This window comes from Haliotis rufescens, unplaced genomic scaffold (assembly GCF_023055435.1).
Source record: "Haliotis rufescens isolate VD_foot unplaced genomic scaffold, xgHalRufe1.0.p SCAF_2, whole genome shotgun sequence".
Taxonomy (NCBI): Eukaryota; Metazoa; Mollusca; class Gastropoda; order Lepetellida; family Haliotidae; genus Haliotis; species Haliotis rufescens.
In genome coordinates, this window is record NW_025963890.1 from 32,976,982 (window position 1) to 32,990,502 (window position 13,521).

At 40.4% G+C, this 13,521-nt stretch overlaps 1 protein-coding gene across 4 annotated transcripts in view; it reads right to left on the reverse strand.

Annotated features, from left to right (window-relative positions):
* LOC124117948 (inactive tyrosine-protein kinase transmembrane receptor ROR1-like) overlaps positions 1 to 13,521 on the reverse strand; it is a 233,569-nt gene that overhangs the window by 54,027 nt on the left and 166,021 nt on the right. Inside the window, exon 1 of one of the 4 annotated variants that reach the window (XM_046479972.2) lies at positions 10,357 to 10,561. The exons of the other annotated variants lie outside the window; for them this stretch is intronic. Within the exon in view, the coding sequence (XP_046335928.1) occupies positions 10,357 to 10,391 (35 nt within the window). The 5' untranslated portion in view covers positions 10,392 to 10,561. Of the gene's footprint in view, positions 1 to 10,356; positions 10,562 to 13,521 lie in introns of those variants that run through there. 4 annotated transcript variants of the gene reach the window in all.

A 13,521-nucleotide genomic window follows, 5' to 3' on the forward strand; every position in this document is an offset into this window, starting at 1 on the left:
CAGCTTTCTTCTAGTATCAGAGATATCCATCTCTCAGCAGTAATTAATTTTGGGTATGCAAAGTCTGAAATATCCTACTTTGTTACTGTTTCAAAGAGATGTGAACCATTAAGGGTTATGCAATTAAAGAGCTGTTGGCATTCTCAAGCTCTTATCTATGTACAGAGTGATGAAAGGCAAGTGTCATCAAGGGCTTTCTGACCTGGAAGTTTTATCACCGCCCCAGAGACCTTCAGACCCATTATCCCACAATGACCAAATAATTAATTGATCCCAGAGTGGACACTGTAGCAATCCAGCACAGAGTGGACACATTGTAGCAAGCCAGCACAGAGTAAATACACTGCAGAAAATCACTGTAGTAAGCCAACAAAGAGTGGACACATTGCACTGTAGCAAGTCACGGTAGCAGGCCAGTACAGAGTGGACATACTATAGTGTAAGGCTGTACAGAGTGGACATGCTATAGTGTAGGGCAGTACAGAGTGGACATACTATAGTGTAAGGCAGTACAGAGTGGACATACTATAGTGTAGGGCAGTACAGAGTGGACATACTATAGTGTAGGGCAGTACAGAGTGGATATACTATAGCGTATGGCAGTACAGAGTGGACATACTATAGCCTAGGGCAGTACAGAGTGGACATACTATAGCGTAGGGCAGTACAGAGTGGACATACTATAGCGTAGGGCAGTACAGAGTGGACATACTATAGTGTAGGGCAGTACAGAGTGGACATACTATAGCCTAGGGCAGTACAGAGTGGACATACTATAGTGTAGGGCAGTACAGAGTGGACATACAATAGCGTAGGGCAGTACAGAGTGGACATACTATAGTGTAGGGCAGTACAGAGTGGACATACTATAGTGTAAGGCAGTACAGAGTGGACATGCTATAGTGTAGGGCAGTACAGAGTGGATATACTATAGTGTAAGGCTGTACAGAGTGGACATGCTATAGTGTAGGGCAGTACAGAGTGGACATACTATAGTGTAAGGCAGTACAGAATGGACATACTATAGTGTAGGGCAGTACAGAGTGGACATACTATAGTGTAGGGCAGTACAGAGTGGATATACTATAGCGTATGGCAGTACAGAGTGGACATACTATAGCGTAGGGCAGTACAGAGTGGACATACTATAGCGTAGGGCAGTACAGAGTGGACATACTATAGCGTAGGGCAGTACAGAGTGGACATACTATAGCCTAGGGCAGTACAGAGTGGACATACTATAGTGTAGGGCAGTACAGAGTGGACATACTATAGTGTAGGGCAGTACAGAGTGGACATACTATAGCGTAGGGCAGTACAGAGTGGACATACTATAGCGTAGGGCAGTACAGAGTGGACATACTATAGCGTAGTGCAGTACAGAGTGGACATACTATAGCCTAGGGCAGTACAGAGTGGACATACTATAGTGTAGGGCAGTACAGAGTGGACATACTATAGTGTAGGGCAGTACAGAGTGGACATACTATAGTGTAAGGCAGTACAGAGTGGACATACTATAGCGTATGGCAGTACAGAGTGGACATACTATAGCGTAGGGCAGTACAGAGTGGACATACTATAGCCTAGGGCAGTACAGAGTGGACATACTATAGTGTAGGGCAGTACAGAGTGGACATACTATAGTGTAGGGCAGTACAGTTGTTGGTTGTTTGTTTGGTGTAAGGCAGTACAGAGTGGACATGCTATAGTGTAGGGCAGTACAGAGTGGACATACTATAGTGTAGGGCAGCACAGAGTGGACATACTATAGCGTAGGGCAGTACAGAGTGGACATACTATAGTGTAAGGCAGTACAGAGTGGACATGCTATAGCGTAGGGCACTACAGAGTGGACATACTTTAGTGTAGGGCAGTACAGAGTGGACATACTATAGCGTAGGGCAGTACAGAGTGGACATACTATAGTGTAAGGCAGTACAGAGTGGACATACTATAGCGTAGGGCAGTACAGAGTGGACATGCTATAGTGTAGGGCAGTACAGAGTGGACATACTATAGTGTAGGGCAGTACAGAGTGGACATACTATAGCGTAGGGCAGTACAGAGTGGACATACTATAGCGTAGGGCAGTACAGAGTAGACATACTATAGCGTAGGGCAGTACAGAGTGGACATACTATAGTGTAAGGCAGTACAGAGTGGACATGCTATAGCGTAGGGCAGTACAGAGTGGACATACTATGGTGTAAGGCAGTACAGAGTGGACATACTATAGTGTAGGGCAGTACAGAGTGGACATACTATAGTGTAGGGCAGTACAGAGTGGACATACTATAGTGTAGGGCAGTACAGAGTGGACATACTATAGTGTAGGGCAGTACAGAGTGGACATACTATAGTGTAGGGCAGTACAGTTGTTGGTTGTTTGTTTGGTGTAAGGCAGTACAGAGTGGACATACTATAGTGTAGGGCAGTACAGAGTGGACATACTATAGTGTAGGGCAGTACAGTTGTTGGTTGTTTGTTTGGTGTAGGGCAGTACAGAGTGGACATACTATAGTGTAGGGCAGTACAGAGTGGACATACTATAGTGTAGGGCAGTACAGAGTGGACATGCTATAGTGTAAGGCAGTACAGAGTGGACATACTATAGTGTAAGGCAGTACAGAGTGGACATGCTATAGTGTAAGGCAGTACAGAGTGGACATACTATAGTGTAGGGCAGTACAGAGTGGACATGCTATAGTGTAAGGCAGTACAGAGTGGACATACTATAGTGTAAGGCAGTACAGAGTGGACATGCTATAGTGTAAGGCAGTACAGAGTGGACATACTATAGTGTAGGGCAGTACAGAGTGGACATGCTATAGTGTAGGGCAGTACAGTTGTTGGTTGTTTGTTTGGTGTAGGGCAGTACAGAGTGGACATACTATAGTGTAGGGCAGTACAGAGTGGACATACTATAGTGTAGGGCAGTACAGTTGTTGGTTGTTTGTTTGGTGTAGGGCAGTACAGAGTGGACATACTATAGTGTAGGGCAGTACAGAGTGGACATACTATAGTGTAGGGCAGTACAGAGTGGACATGCTATAGTGTAAGGCAGTACAGAGTGGACATACTATAGTGTAGGGCAGTACAGTTGTTGGTTGTTTGTTTGGTGTAGGGCAGTACAGAGTGGACATACTATAGTGTAGGGCAGTACAGAGTGGACATACTATAGTGTAGGGCAGTACAGAGTGGACATGCTATAGTGTAAGGCAGTACAGAGTGGACATACTATAGTGTAAGGCAGTACAGAGTGGACATACTATAGTGTAGGGCAGTACAGAGTGGACATACTATAGTGTAGGGCAGTACAGAGTGGACATACTATAGTGTAGGGCAGTACAGAGTGGACATACTATAGTGTAGGGCAGTACAGAGTGGACATACTATAGTGTAAGGCAGTACAGAGTGGACATACTATAGCGTAGGGCAGTACAGAGTGGACATACTATAGTGTAGGGCAGTACAGAGTGGACATACTATAGTGTAGGGCAGTACAGAGTGGACATACTATGGTGTAGGGCAGTACAGAGTGGACATACTATAGTGTAGGGCAGTACAGAGTGGACATACTATAGTGTAGGGCAGTACAGAGTGGACATACTATAGTGTAGGGCAGTACAGAGTGGACATACTATAGTGTAGGGCAGTACAGAGTGGACATACTATAGTGTAGGGCAGTACAGAGTGGACATACTATAGTGTAGGGCAGTACAGAGTGGACATACTATAGTGTAGGGCAGTACAGAGTGGACATACTATGGTGTAGGGCAGTACAGTTGGTGGTTGTTTGTTTGGTGTAAGGCAGTACAGAGTGGACATACTATAGTGTAAGGCAGTACACAGCGGGTGTCTCAAAATGAAACTGATAATGCCATATGTTCGCCATCAGATCTCACCCAGCCCACATTATTATGGAGTGCATGACAAGTAGGTTAATCAAATGTACAATTAACCCCCACCCTAGTACATGTGTATACACCTTACCTACTTACAAAACATTTACATGTGAGTTATTCACTCATAAAGCATTCCCAGTGTGTATGGTTCAGAGTAACCATTGCCCAGAGTAAACTTCCTGTAAATGGAGCCACTTCAACATAAACACTTTTGTATTAAAATAAGCAGAAGCTGGAATAATCCTAACAGAAATCCTACAAACAAAGTACAAAGTAAATCCTCCTCACATGAAGGTGGTGCTAAAACCATCTCTGAACATGAATGAGGGTAGTTAGTATGTGGAGTGTGGAAAGAAATATCCATCTATGTACATTCCACATGGCCTCTTAATACTATTACTCTAGAAAAAAAATATTATATTGCTCTTCTATTGCCCTCTATTTGAGGGATGTATGTATTCAAGTTTCCTTGAGGGTCCGGAGTAACAGAGCTTTATTAATACTGGATACTGACAGAACTCTTGGACAAGAACAGATGTAGGCATGTCCCTAGGACAAGAACAGATGAAGGCATGTCCCTAGGACAAGAACAGATGTAGGCATGTCCCTAGGACAAGAACAGATGTAGGCATGTCCCTAGGACAAGAACAGATGTAGGCATGTCTCTAGGACAAGAACAGATGTAGGCATGTTCCTAGGACAAGAACAGATGTAGGCATGTTCCTAGGACAAGAACAGATGTAGGCATGTTCCTAGGACAAGAACAGATGTAGGCATGTTCCTAGGACAAGAACAGATGTAGGCATGTTCCTAGGACAAGAACAGATGTAGGCATGTTCCTAGGACAAGAACAGATGTAGGCATGTTCCTAGGACAAGTAAAGATGTAGGCATACAGTTTCACTATAAAACACCATATGAAAATGATACTAATGAACAATATTCTTATTCTACACAAATTAACAAACAATTGTAGTTCAGATTGCAGTATTGCAGAAGCTGGACATAAATGACCACGTCTTGCCAAGGCTGAATATGTTCCAAACACTGACAAGACTATCAACTGGGGTGGTATGGAACTTTGAAACAAGATATAGTCTTTCTTAGAGTGACTTCCACATCTTATGGATGTAAATATGCTTTAATTGCTCAAAAGCAATTTCCACAGTAATAAAACTCATAGACCTCAAAATAGTTGGAAATGAACTTAACTTGATGTGAATATGTTTCTCCCAGTGAGAGGAGCATTAAAAAGTGATACAACAAAATATGTAGGAGGCAGCATTTCAGAGACAATTTTCCACATGAAGTGAGCTTGATGCATGAAGACTGTTACCCTATACCCCAGACATGTAAAACTCATTCTTTATATCATCCCAAAACAATAAAATCTTCAGTGCAGTTCCAAGGGTCACATCCCCACATTAGGGATGTTTCAATTGGGGAGAGCCATATGTTACACTACAACTCTGTTCTAGCAGTCGGGAAGAGTGGTACTGGCTTTGTAGTGGTACTGTGTATAAGGAACATGCATACAGAACATTTACCCTCACAAACACCTCAATCATGTGTGCGACACAGTGTGTATGTACGTATGTATGTACACAGGCTCTGTAGAATATGAAATCTGGGCTATTCCCTCAAATTATAACTGAAAATAGCTTTTTAACTAAAAAAAAAAAATAACCCCAAAATCCATTAACCTGGTTACCTTATAATTCAAATCAAGAGAGAGAGAGAGAGAGAAAGAGAGCAAAATATAGTGCTGACTTGTGCAGCATTAACTGATGTGTAGCTAGTAGGCCTGAAATCTCCTTGAGTGACAAAGTGCATCAATACACTAACACTCATTCTCCAGTTACCAAACAAATACATGGTGGAAACACAAGAACATTGACAGAGCAGACAAGGAGGCAGTATGTACTGTCAGCTGCTACAAGCTAGTTGTGTCGGAACCTCAAACAGTAATGGCATATGACATAACAGCAGTGTGTCTACCAGTACTCTTTTTTAGAATTGGGGCATACGTACTGGACTCCAAAAAGGAACACCATGCTTTTCCTACATTGAGAATGTCTCACAAATGTATCATGACAAGCTAAATTCCTTCCTTCCAATCAAATATATTGAAGCCAATGGAACTTTTCTCAAACTGGAATGGATATGTTTTTTGGGCCATTTACGCTCGTACCTTTAATACCAGGCATCAAGACAACACAAGATCAATCTTATCTCACAGCTACTAACATTTGTCTAATAATAGCCCAAAGAAACCACTCCCCAAATTAAGGAAAATGTATGATGCATTGGTTGTGGCATTCAGAGGAGCAATGCATAATCCACTGGATGGGCAATGGGAAAAATACTGTCCTAGACAGTTGAGCAGGGGCAAGCTGTTGCCTGGGGAGAAGAGATACACTGAAATTGTCCAGGCTTCTGAAACACTATCAAGCACACAGTCAGCCTTTTCAAATATTGGCTGTAGGTAGAAGAAACAGGTTGGAGCCTACACCAAAGACAGGTCTCTTTACACTGCGGGATATTCATGCTGCGGTAATACGGCAACGGAGACTATGTAAATGAAATGGAAATGCCACACAAACCATTATGGAATAATTACATTCAGACAGGAATGTATTAACTATTAATATCTGGAATAATACCAAACCAAACATCCATGAAGTAATATTCTATCAAGCCAATAATTCAGGCACTTTACAACTGTATCATGATTTTGATCTCTGAACTCCTCCTATCAATATTGATATGTTGGGAGATCACAGCTCAAATCTACTTCAAAGAGTAGAGTTTGACCTTTGATCATGTATGTTTCCACTTTCAACAAGATATTCATTTCTCTTATTATGAAAAACTATAATCTTTGCTACAGATGTGTATCATGGATATGCTAAGTATGATATATATGTTTTGCAAATAGCTAAACTAAAACATTGTGTCAGCAGATCTGCTCTATAGTTTCCATAAAGATGTTGGCAGGTGAATAAATGTTCTCCACTTCCCAGCATCTAATACCTCCATTCCACTTGTGTGACCACTACTCTGGCAATCAACTAATAAACTGACAGAAATATCCCTGATTACAACATTCCTTTTCAAGGGACAGATAATGCTTAGTGCTTCATTTGACAAGATTGTTGTACATATATACCTATCGTCATGTTTGTTTGCTGTCCACTGAAAGACACACAAGTGAAACCTACCTTTTGACAACACAACAACTTATGTTTAGCGACATGCAACAATGGATGACATTATTTTGATTACTTCCCACATTACACACATCATGTTAACAAAGAACAATAAAATAATAGAACAATAGTTTGGAAGAATTCGATCAGTGTAAAGCAATAAAAATATTTCAGTCACAGATCCTTGTACATCAACGTAATGTTGCATATTTAAAAACCAGTAGAGAGAGCTTGCTGTCAAAGAATATCTCTTGTGGGTACCATGATGAGTCAATAAATATGAATACTAGCAGTATTAGTTTGTTGATTATGTGAAAAGAAGGACAAGAAATGCTGCATTACTGCTACTCATAATTTCAAGAAACTGTTTTAGGATACTTTGATGAAAAAATGCATTTAGTTCTTTGGGGAAAATTGATATTAAGCCTTCTGAATATATATAGAAATAGACTGTTTAACAGGAGATTCACTTATGCCACTGTGCCTGTCTTTTTATTCCACAAGATTCCAAATCAGAACTCCTTAATCATAAAACTAGATTTGTTCGATTTGCACACACACACACACACAAGATAAGGATTAATGGATACCTCTCATGAAAGAAACATTACATTGTACTCAAACAATAGGCTACACAGTGAAAATACTGGCTGGCATTTTATGTATGAGAAAATCAAATATCGCTGAACACGGGTCTACCATCATTACAAGCTATAAGCCACAAAGTTGCAAAATTATTATATAGCATTTCCTTTAATTCAGCAGTATTTTATCTGCCTATTGGAAAATTAGTATTTATCCCAGTAATATCAGGCTTCATTAAATGTTGCTAACATTATTAGATATCAGTTGCCATTTTATGCACTGGCACTTTTGGCCATGAATCATTTTGACATTGACAGGTCTAGCTGTTGTGTGTTTAAATGTTGTTTGAATAATAACTGCAATGCTGTCAAACGTGTATGTAAACAGGCATATTTGGTTAAGCGACTTTATTTTCAAGGGTCAGAGTTCTAGTTGTACATTATTGGGAATTTACATTCTGATTGGGATGACACGAAACAAATTAATTATTATCACAAAGAGCCAAATATTAGACAGAGAAAACCAAAGATGTACTGAATTAAATTTTCAAATATTATTTTTCAAAATATTGTTCATTAATGGGATAGAATATTATTATTAAAATACTGAAAAGTTCATTACATTACTTAAATCCATGCAGCATAACCTTAACTTTTTAAAACTATAGGTAGCAATGGCCACCCTGAAAACCTAAATATTGGGACATACTTTTGATTTAGTCAAACCAAGCATAAGTATCCTCACTACGTCTGAGATGCTCATAAACTTGAAATAGAAACTTGAAGACATCATAACACCACGACTTTGTAAATTATGCTCAATGAGCGAAATAGAAGATGAATATCATTTATTGGAATGCCCACATTATAATGGAAATAGAACAGAAACCATAGACCTCATTACGTCTAAAATATCAAACCTTCATAAATTTGGAAAAGATAGAAAATGATTGATTTACTTGATACATGTATTACATCACAGGCTGTCATACAAAAATAACCAGATGTACTGATTCAAGTTTTGAGCTAGGAATAAGATCAGAAACCTAACTTTTTTAACAATAGTTAATCAAGACCTATGTGTACATAATTTGCTTCTTTGTATAAATACCCATATATTATTGTTCTTAAAAATCATAACTCAATGTATATATCTACTGGTGAAGCCCCCACCAGTCAGTTGATCAATGTATAGTTATGTTCATGTGAATAAACATATTGTATTCATCTGTCTTAAGAAATAGTAAAAGAAGTTGTGAAAGAATTAAATAATATTTGATGTATCACAAACATTAAATGTTTGATAAACCTATACAAATTAATTTATTTGTTGGTTTATTCTTGTCTATCACACACAATTCATAATTCAGCCTTATTTATTGCCTACCACATGATAATTTTCTTATGAGATCAATAATTAAAGTTTGTGTCTGTGATGGAACCACACTTGAAATGTCTTAAATATGTTCCATTGAAGATACACAACACTGTTGAGGCTCTAAGGTAACTCATGTTAATGTTTCTTTTCAGAAGTGTGTTGACAAGTCTGATGACCCCAAGTTGCATGTATTGATTGCCACTTTACAGATAGATTACAGCTGTAATCCCGAGTGACACAATGCTTATCTTCTACACCCAGCCAGTCTGTTTTACCAGTCAAACCAGGCTTCCAATAAATCCAACGTCATATGTACACAATATAGTTATTATAAACATTGATAAAATATTACATTTCATGTCTATATCTATCATGACAATGAAAATTGTTACATATGAATGTAACATATGAAAGTGTCTCTTATAAAATAAAATATATTAATTTGTAAAGTTTGTATGTTTAGAATATTCATGATGAATTTATCAGGAAATGTTTCAAAATGTTTCTTATTTTTAGTCTGGTGTGTCTAGGATAAAACTTTCCTCAATGAGGTGGAAACTACAACCCTTGTTTAAAACAAAGGCAGTCATTTTCGCAAATAACTTTAAATGTTTCTCAGTTCGCAGTGTCAGTGAGTTTTGAAAGTTTGCAAGAACAGTACTTTGTGTGTAAACTAGTATAGTACTGAAAGGTAGAGGAGCGAAGTCCTGATAGTTGGTTTTGGGGACAAGGTGCCATCTGAAAGCTCGGCGGCACAAAACAGGTGAACTGAAGGGACATCCTACACAAACACTTATCAAATTACTTCTTCCTTCAACACAAAATTGGATCTTACTTTTGAAAAAAATTGTCTAAATAACCTGTAGCGAACTTAGTAGGTGGGAACAACATTTGTTCAAGCTTATTTTTGAACTTGCTCTAGTTAACTTTTGCGTATATTTTCTTTCCCAGAAAAGATTTTGAAAATATTTTATTTGGTGTTTAGAACTGGAGAATTCCAAGAACCAACATAAGAATGAGAAATTATTTGGCTACCAAGAACAAAGAATATTCTAAAAATGAAGTACTCTTGTTTTCTTAAGAACTTGATGACACAATATAGCACATTTCTCTCTCGTGAATTTGTTAAAAACAATTATTAAAATTCTTAGAATTTGCCAATAATTTAGCACATGCAAGAAAACATCTGGCTTGCTCAATGTATAAACTTCACAAAGAAAAACTGTTCAAAGTATGAGAAAGTATTAAGACAAAATTTGTTTGTGAATAAAGTCTTACCAATCTTGTTCAAATTTATAGTCATGGTCTGACATGGTCTATGATAGATGGTCCACAAAGTATGAAGTTGACACAAGCACAGATGACTGTCACAGATCCCTAGTAAACCACCAGTTGTATCAACCAAGTATGTGTACACTCCATCCAGAGAGAAGCACTACAACACTGCGAGTGGACCATTCAGGATTAAATACCCTGTAGCTTATGGTGAGTGAGAGGCAGGCCCACTGACTTAGGCAGGCAGGCAGGCAGGCAGGCAGGCAGGCAGGCAGGCAGGCAGGAAGGCTGGCTGGCTGGCAGTGCTGAAACAGGCTGGTCTAGCCTGGCAGCTGAACACGTGGGTCAGTCACTTCATAGTAGACAGACTGTCAGGGAGGGAGGGGGGACATAGCCAACCACTCACAGGCAACATAACCAATACATCCTATCATTGACTGGGGAGTCTCCACCTTTTTATACAGGGGACAAATATCAGTATAGTGTCTATTTTTGCAGGTGTTATGTGTGATGGGGCATCTCAAACAAAGTTGTGAACACACACATACCCTAATGAGAGAGGTTCATTTATCAGTTAAACAAAGCAATTTTCCATGACATAAGCCTGTGACATAAAGACATGTATGTCACACCCCAATGACACAAGTATGCGAATTAGAAAATCCATATAATGGCAATTTTTTCTCTGGTGCACATGAAATGGTGTTCACAAACAACATGAATTCCTTTGATGTTGGAGACAAGGTGTGCGCTAAAGTGTTATTTGTGTTACTTAATTGCTACTAAAGGTAGCCAGCTGGTTTCAGATTCGTGAGTTCGTGAGTTCGTGAGTGAGTATGGTTTAGGCCACTTTTAGCAATATACCAGCAATAAAACGGCGAGGGACACCAGAAATGGGTTCACACACTGTACAGGGGTCTTCGGCGTGACGAGCGAACCATCCAACCATTAGACTACCCTACCGCCACGGAAATATATTGGAAGAACTTTCACTGTCAGAGAAGCAGTCGATAATATGCATATGACAACATCGGCATACATTTTTGTCATGCCTAAATCTTGCCACCAGTGGTTATTACACTGAGATACTTAAACCATCAACTTTCATGAAAAGCATGTGTGAAGCAGCCAGGTGGATCCAGACGTCAAAACGATAGACTTAGGTACAAAACACTCCATCTACACACCTTACCCCAAACCCAGACATACTCCTACCCCCCCTATCAGACACACAAATATAGTCCAACCCCACAACCCCAATGACACACCCACCCTCAGTGAGACATACACATACACCAAAACACTCTCATATCCTTCATCTTTGGTTCAAATCAGTCCTTCTGACACATGGTCACTAAAAGTGATCATTTTCTTACTGTTCAGTTTCCAGGTAATAGTTGTGGCCAGTCACTGATTGTGCTGTGAAACACTGTCAAGCACATCCACATCTCACAGGTTTCTGGGACAGTTAACATAAACATGAACTCCACTTAATCAGGCATCTTTAAAGTATTGCTTGATGGTGGGTTGACTAAGTGAGTAGGTTCAGTTGGTGTCTTGGCCATATACTGGCAGTTAGATTTCTTCTACCTTAGATGTTTTGCCCATAAACCTTTATTTCCTCCCTTGTGTCAGAAACTTGACAGTGGAAGCCTTGTGAGTTGGGAGTCTTATCTTGTATCTAATCTCAGTGTCACTTCTACAGCTACACACAATTACTTTACTCGATTGTCCTCACACTTCCCCATCCAACACAACTGGTCTCTGTAAAGCACAAACTGCCTTCATGCAGTTCTTATAAACATATTCAGCCTGCTGTCAAGTAGCATTAGCTTAAGTTAGAGAAAATATGTACCACTGCCATAGACTTCAGAAGACAGGTCTAAACCATAAAATAATCATAAATTATAATGGATGGAGAATGGCCAGCATATGCAATCAAATAAGCGTGGACATTTAGTTGTAATATAAGTGTGGAGTTGAGCAAGCAACACCAGAGGGTAGCAAGCAAGTTGCTCTTTACTGCAGCAACACTAGAGGGGAGAGTAGCAAGCAAGGTTGCTCTTTACTGCAGCAACACTAGAGTGGAGGGTAGCAAGCAAGGTTGCTCTTTACTGCAGCAACACTAGAGTGGAGGGTAGCAAGCAAGGTTGCTCTTTACTGCAGCAACACTAGAGGGGAGAGTAGCAAGCAAGGTTGCTCTTTGCTGCAGCAACACTAGAGTGGAGGGTAGCAAGCAGGGTTGCTCTTTGCAGCAGCAACAATAGAGGGGAGAGTAGCAAGCAGGGTTGCTCTTTACTGCTGCAACACCAGAGTGGAGGGTAGCAAGCAAGGTTGCTCTTTACTGCTGCAACACTAGAGTGGAGGGTAGAAAGCATGATTGCTCTTTACTCTCCAGCAACACCAGAGTGGAGAGTAACAAGCAAGGTTGCTCTTTACTGCAGCAACACTAGAGGGGAGAGTAGCAAGCAAGGTTGCTCTTTGCTGCAGCAACACTAGAGTGGAGGGTAGCAAGCAGGGTTGCTCTTTGCAGCAGCAACAATAGAGGGGAGGGTAGCAAGCATGGTTGCTCTTTACTGCTGCAACATTAGAGCGGAGGGTAGCAAGCATGGTTGCTCTTTACTGCAGCAACACTAGAGCGGAGGGTAGCAAGCATGATTGCTCTTTACTGCAGCAACATTAAGGTGGAGAGTAGCAAGCAGGGTTGCTCTTTAATGCTGCAACACTAGAGTGGAGATTAGCAAGCAGGGTTGCTCTTTACTGCTGCAACATTAGAGCGGAGGGTAGCAAGCATGGTTGCTCTTTACTGCAGCAACACCAGAGTGGAGGGTAGCAAGCAGGGTTGCTCTTTACTGCAGCAGCACTAGAGTGGAGAGTAGCAAGCAGGGTTGCTTTTAACTGCAGCAACACCAGAGTGGAGGGTAGCAAGCAGGGTTGCTCTTTACTGCAGCAGCACTAGAGTGGAGAGTAGCAAGCAGGGTTGCTTTTAACTGCAGCAACACCAGAGTGGAGGGTAGCAAGCAGGGTTACTCTTTACTGCAGCGACACCAGAGTGGAGGGTAGCAATCAGGGTTGCTCTTTACTGTAGCAGCACCAGAGGGGAGAGTAGCAAGCAGGGTTGCTCTTTACTGCAGCAACACCAGAGTGGAGGGTAGAAAGCATGATTGC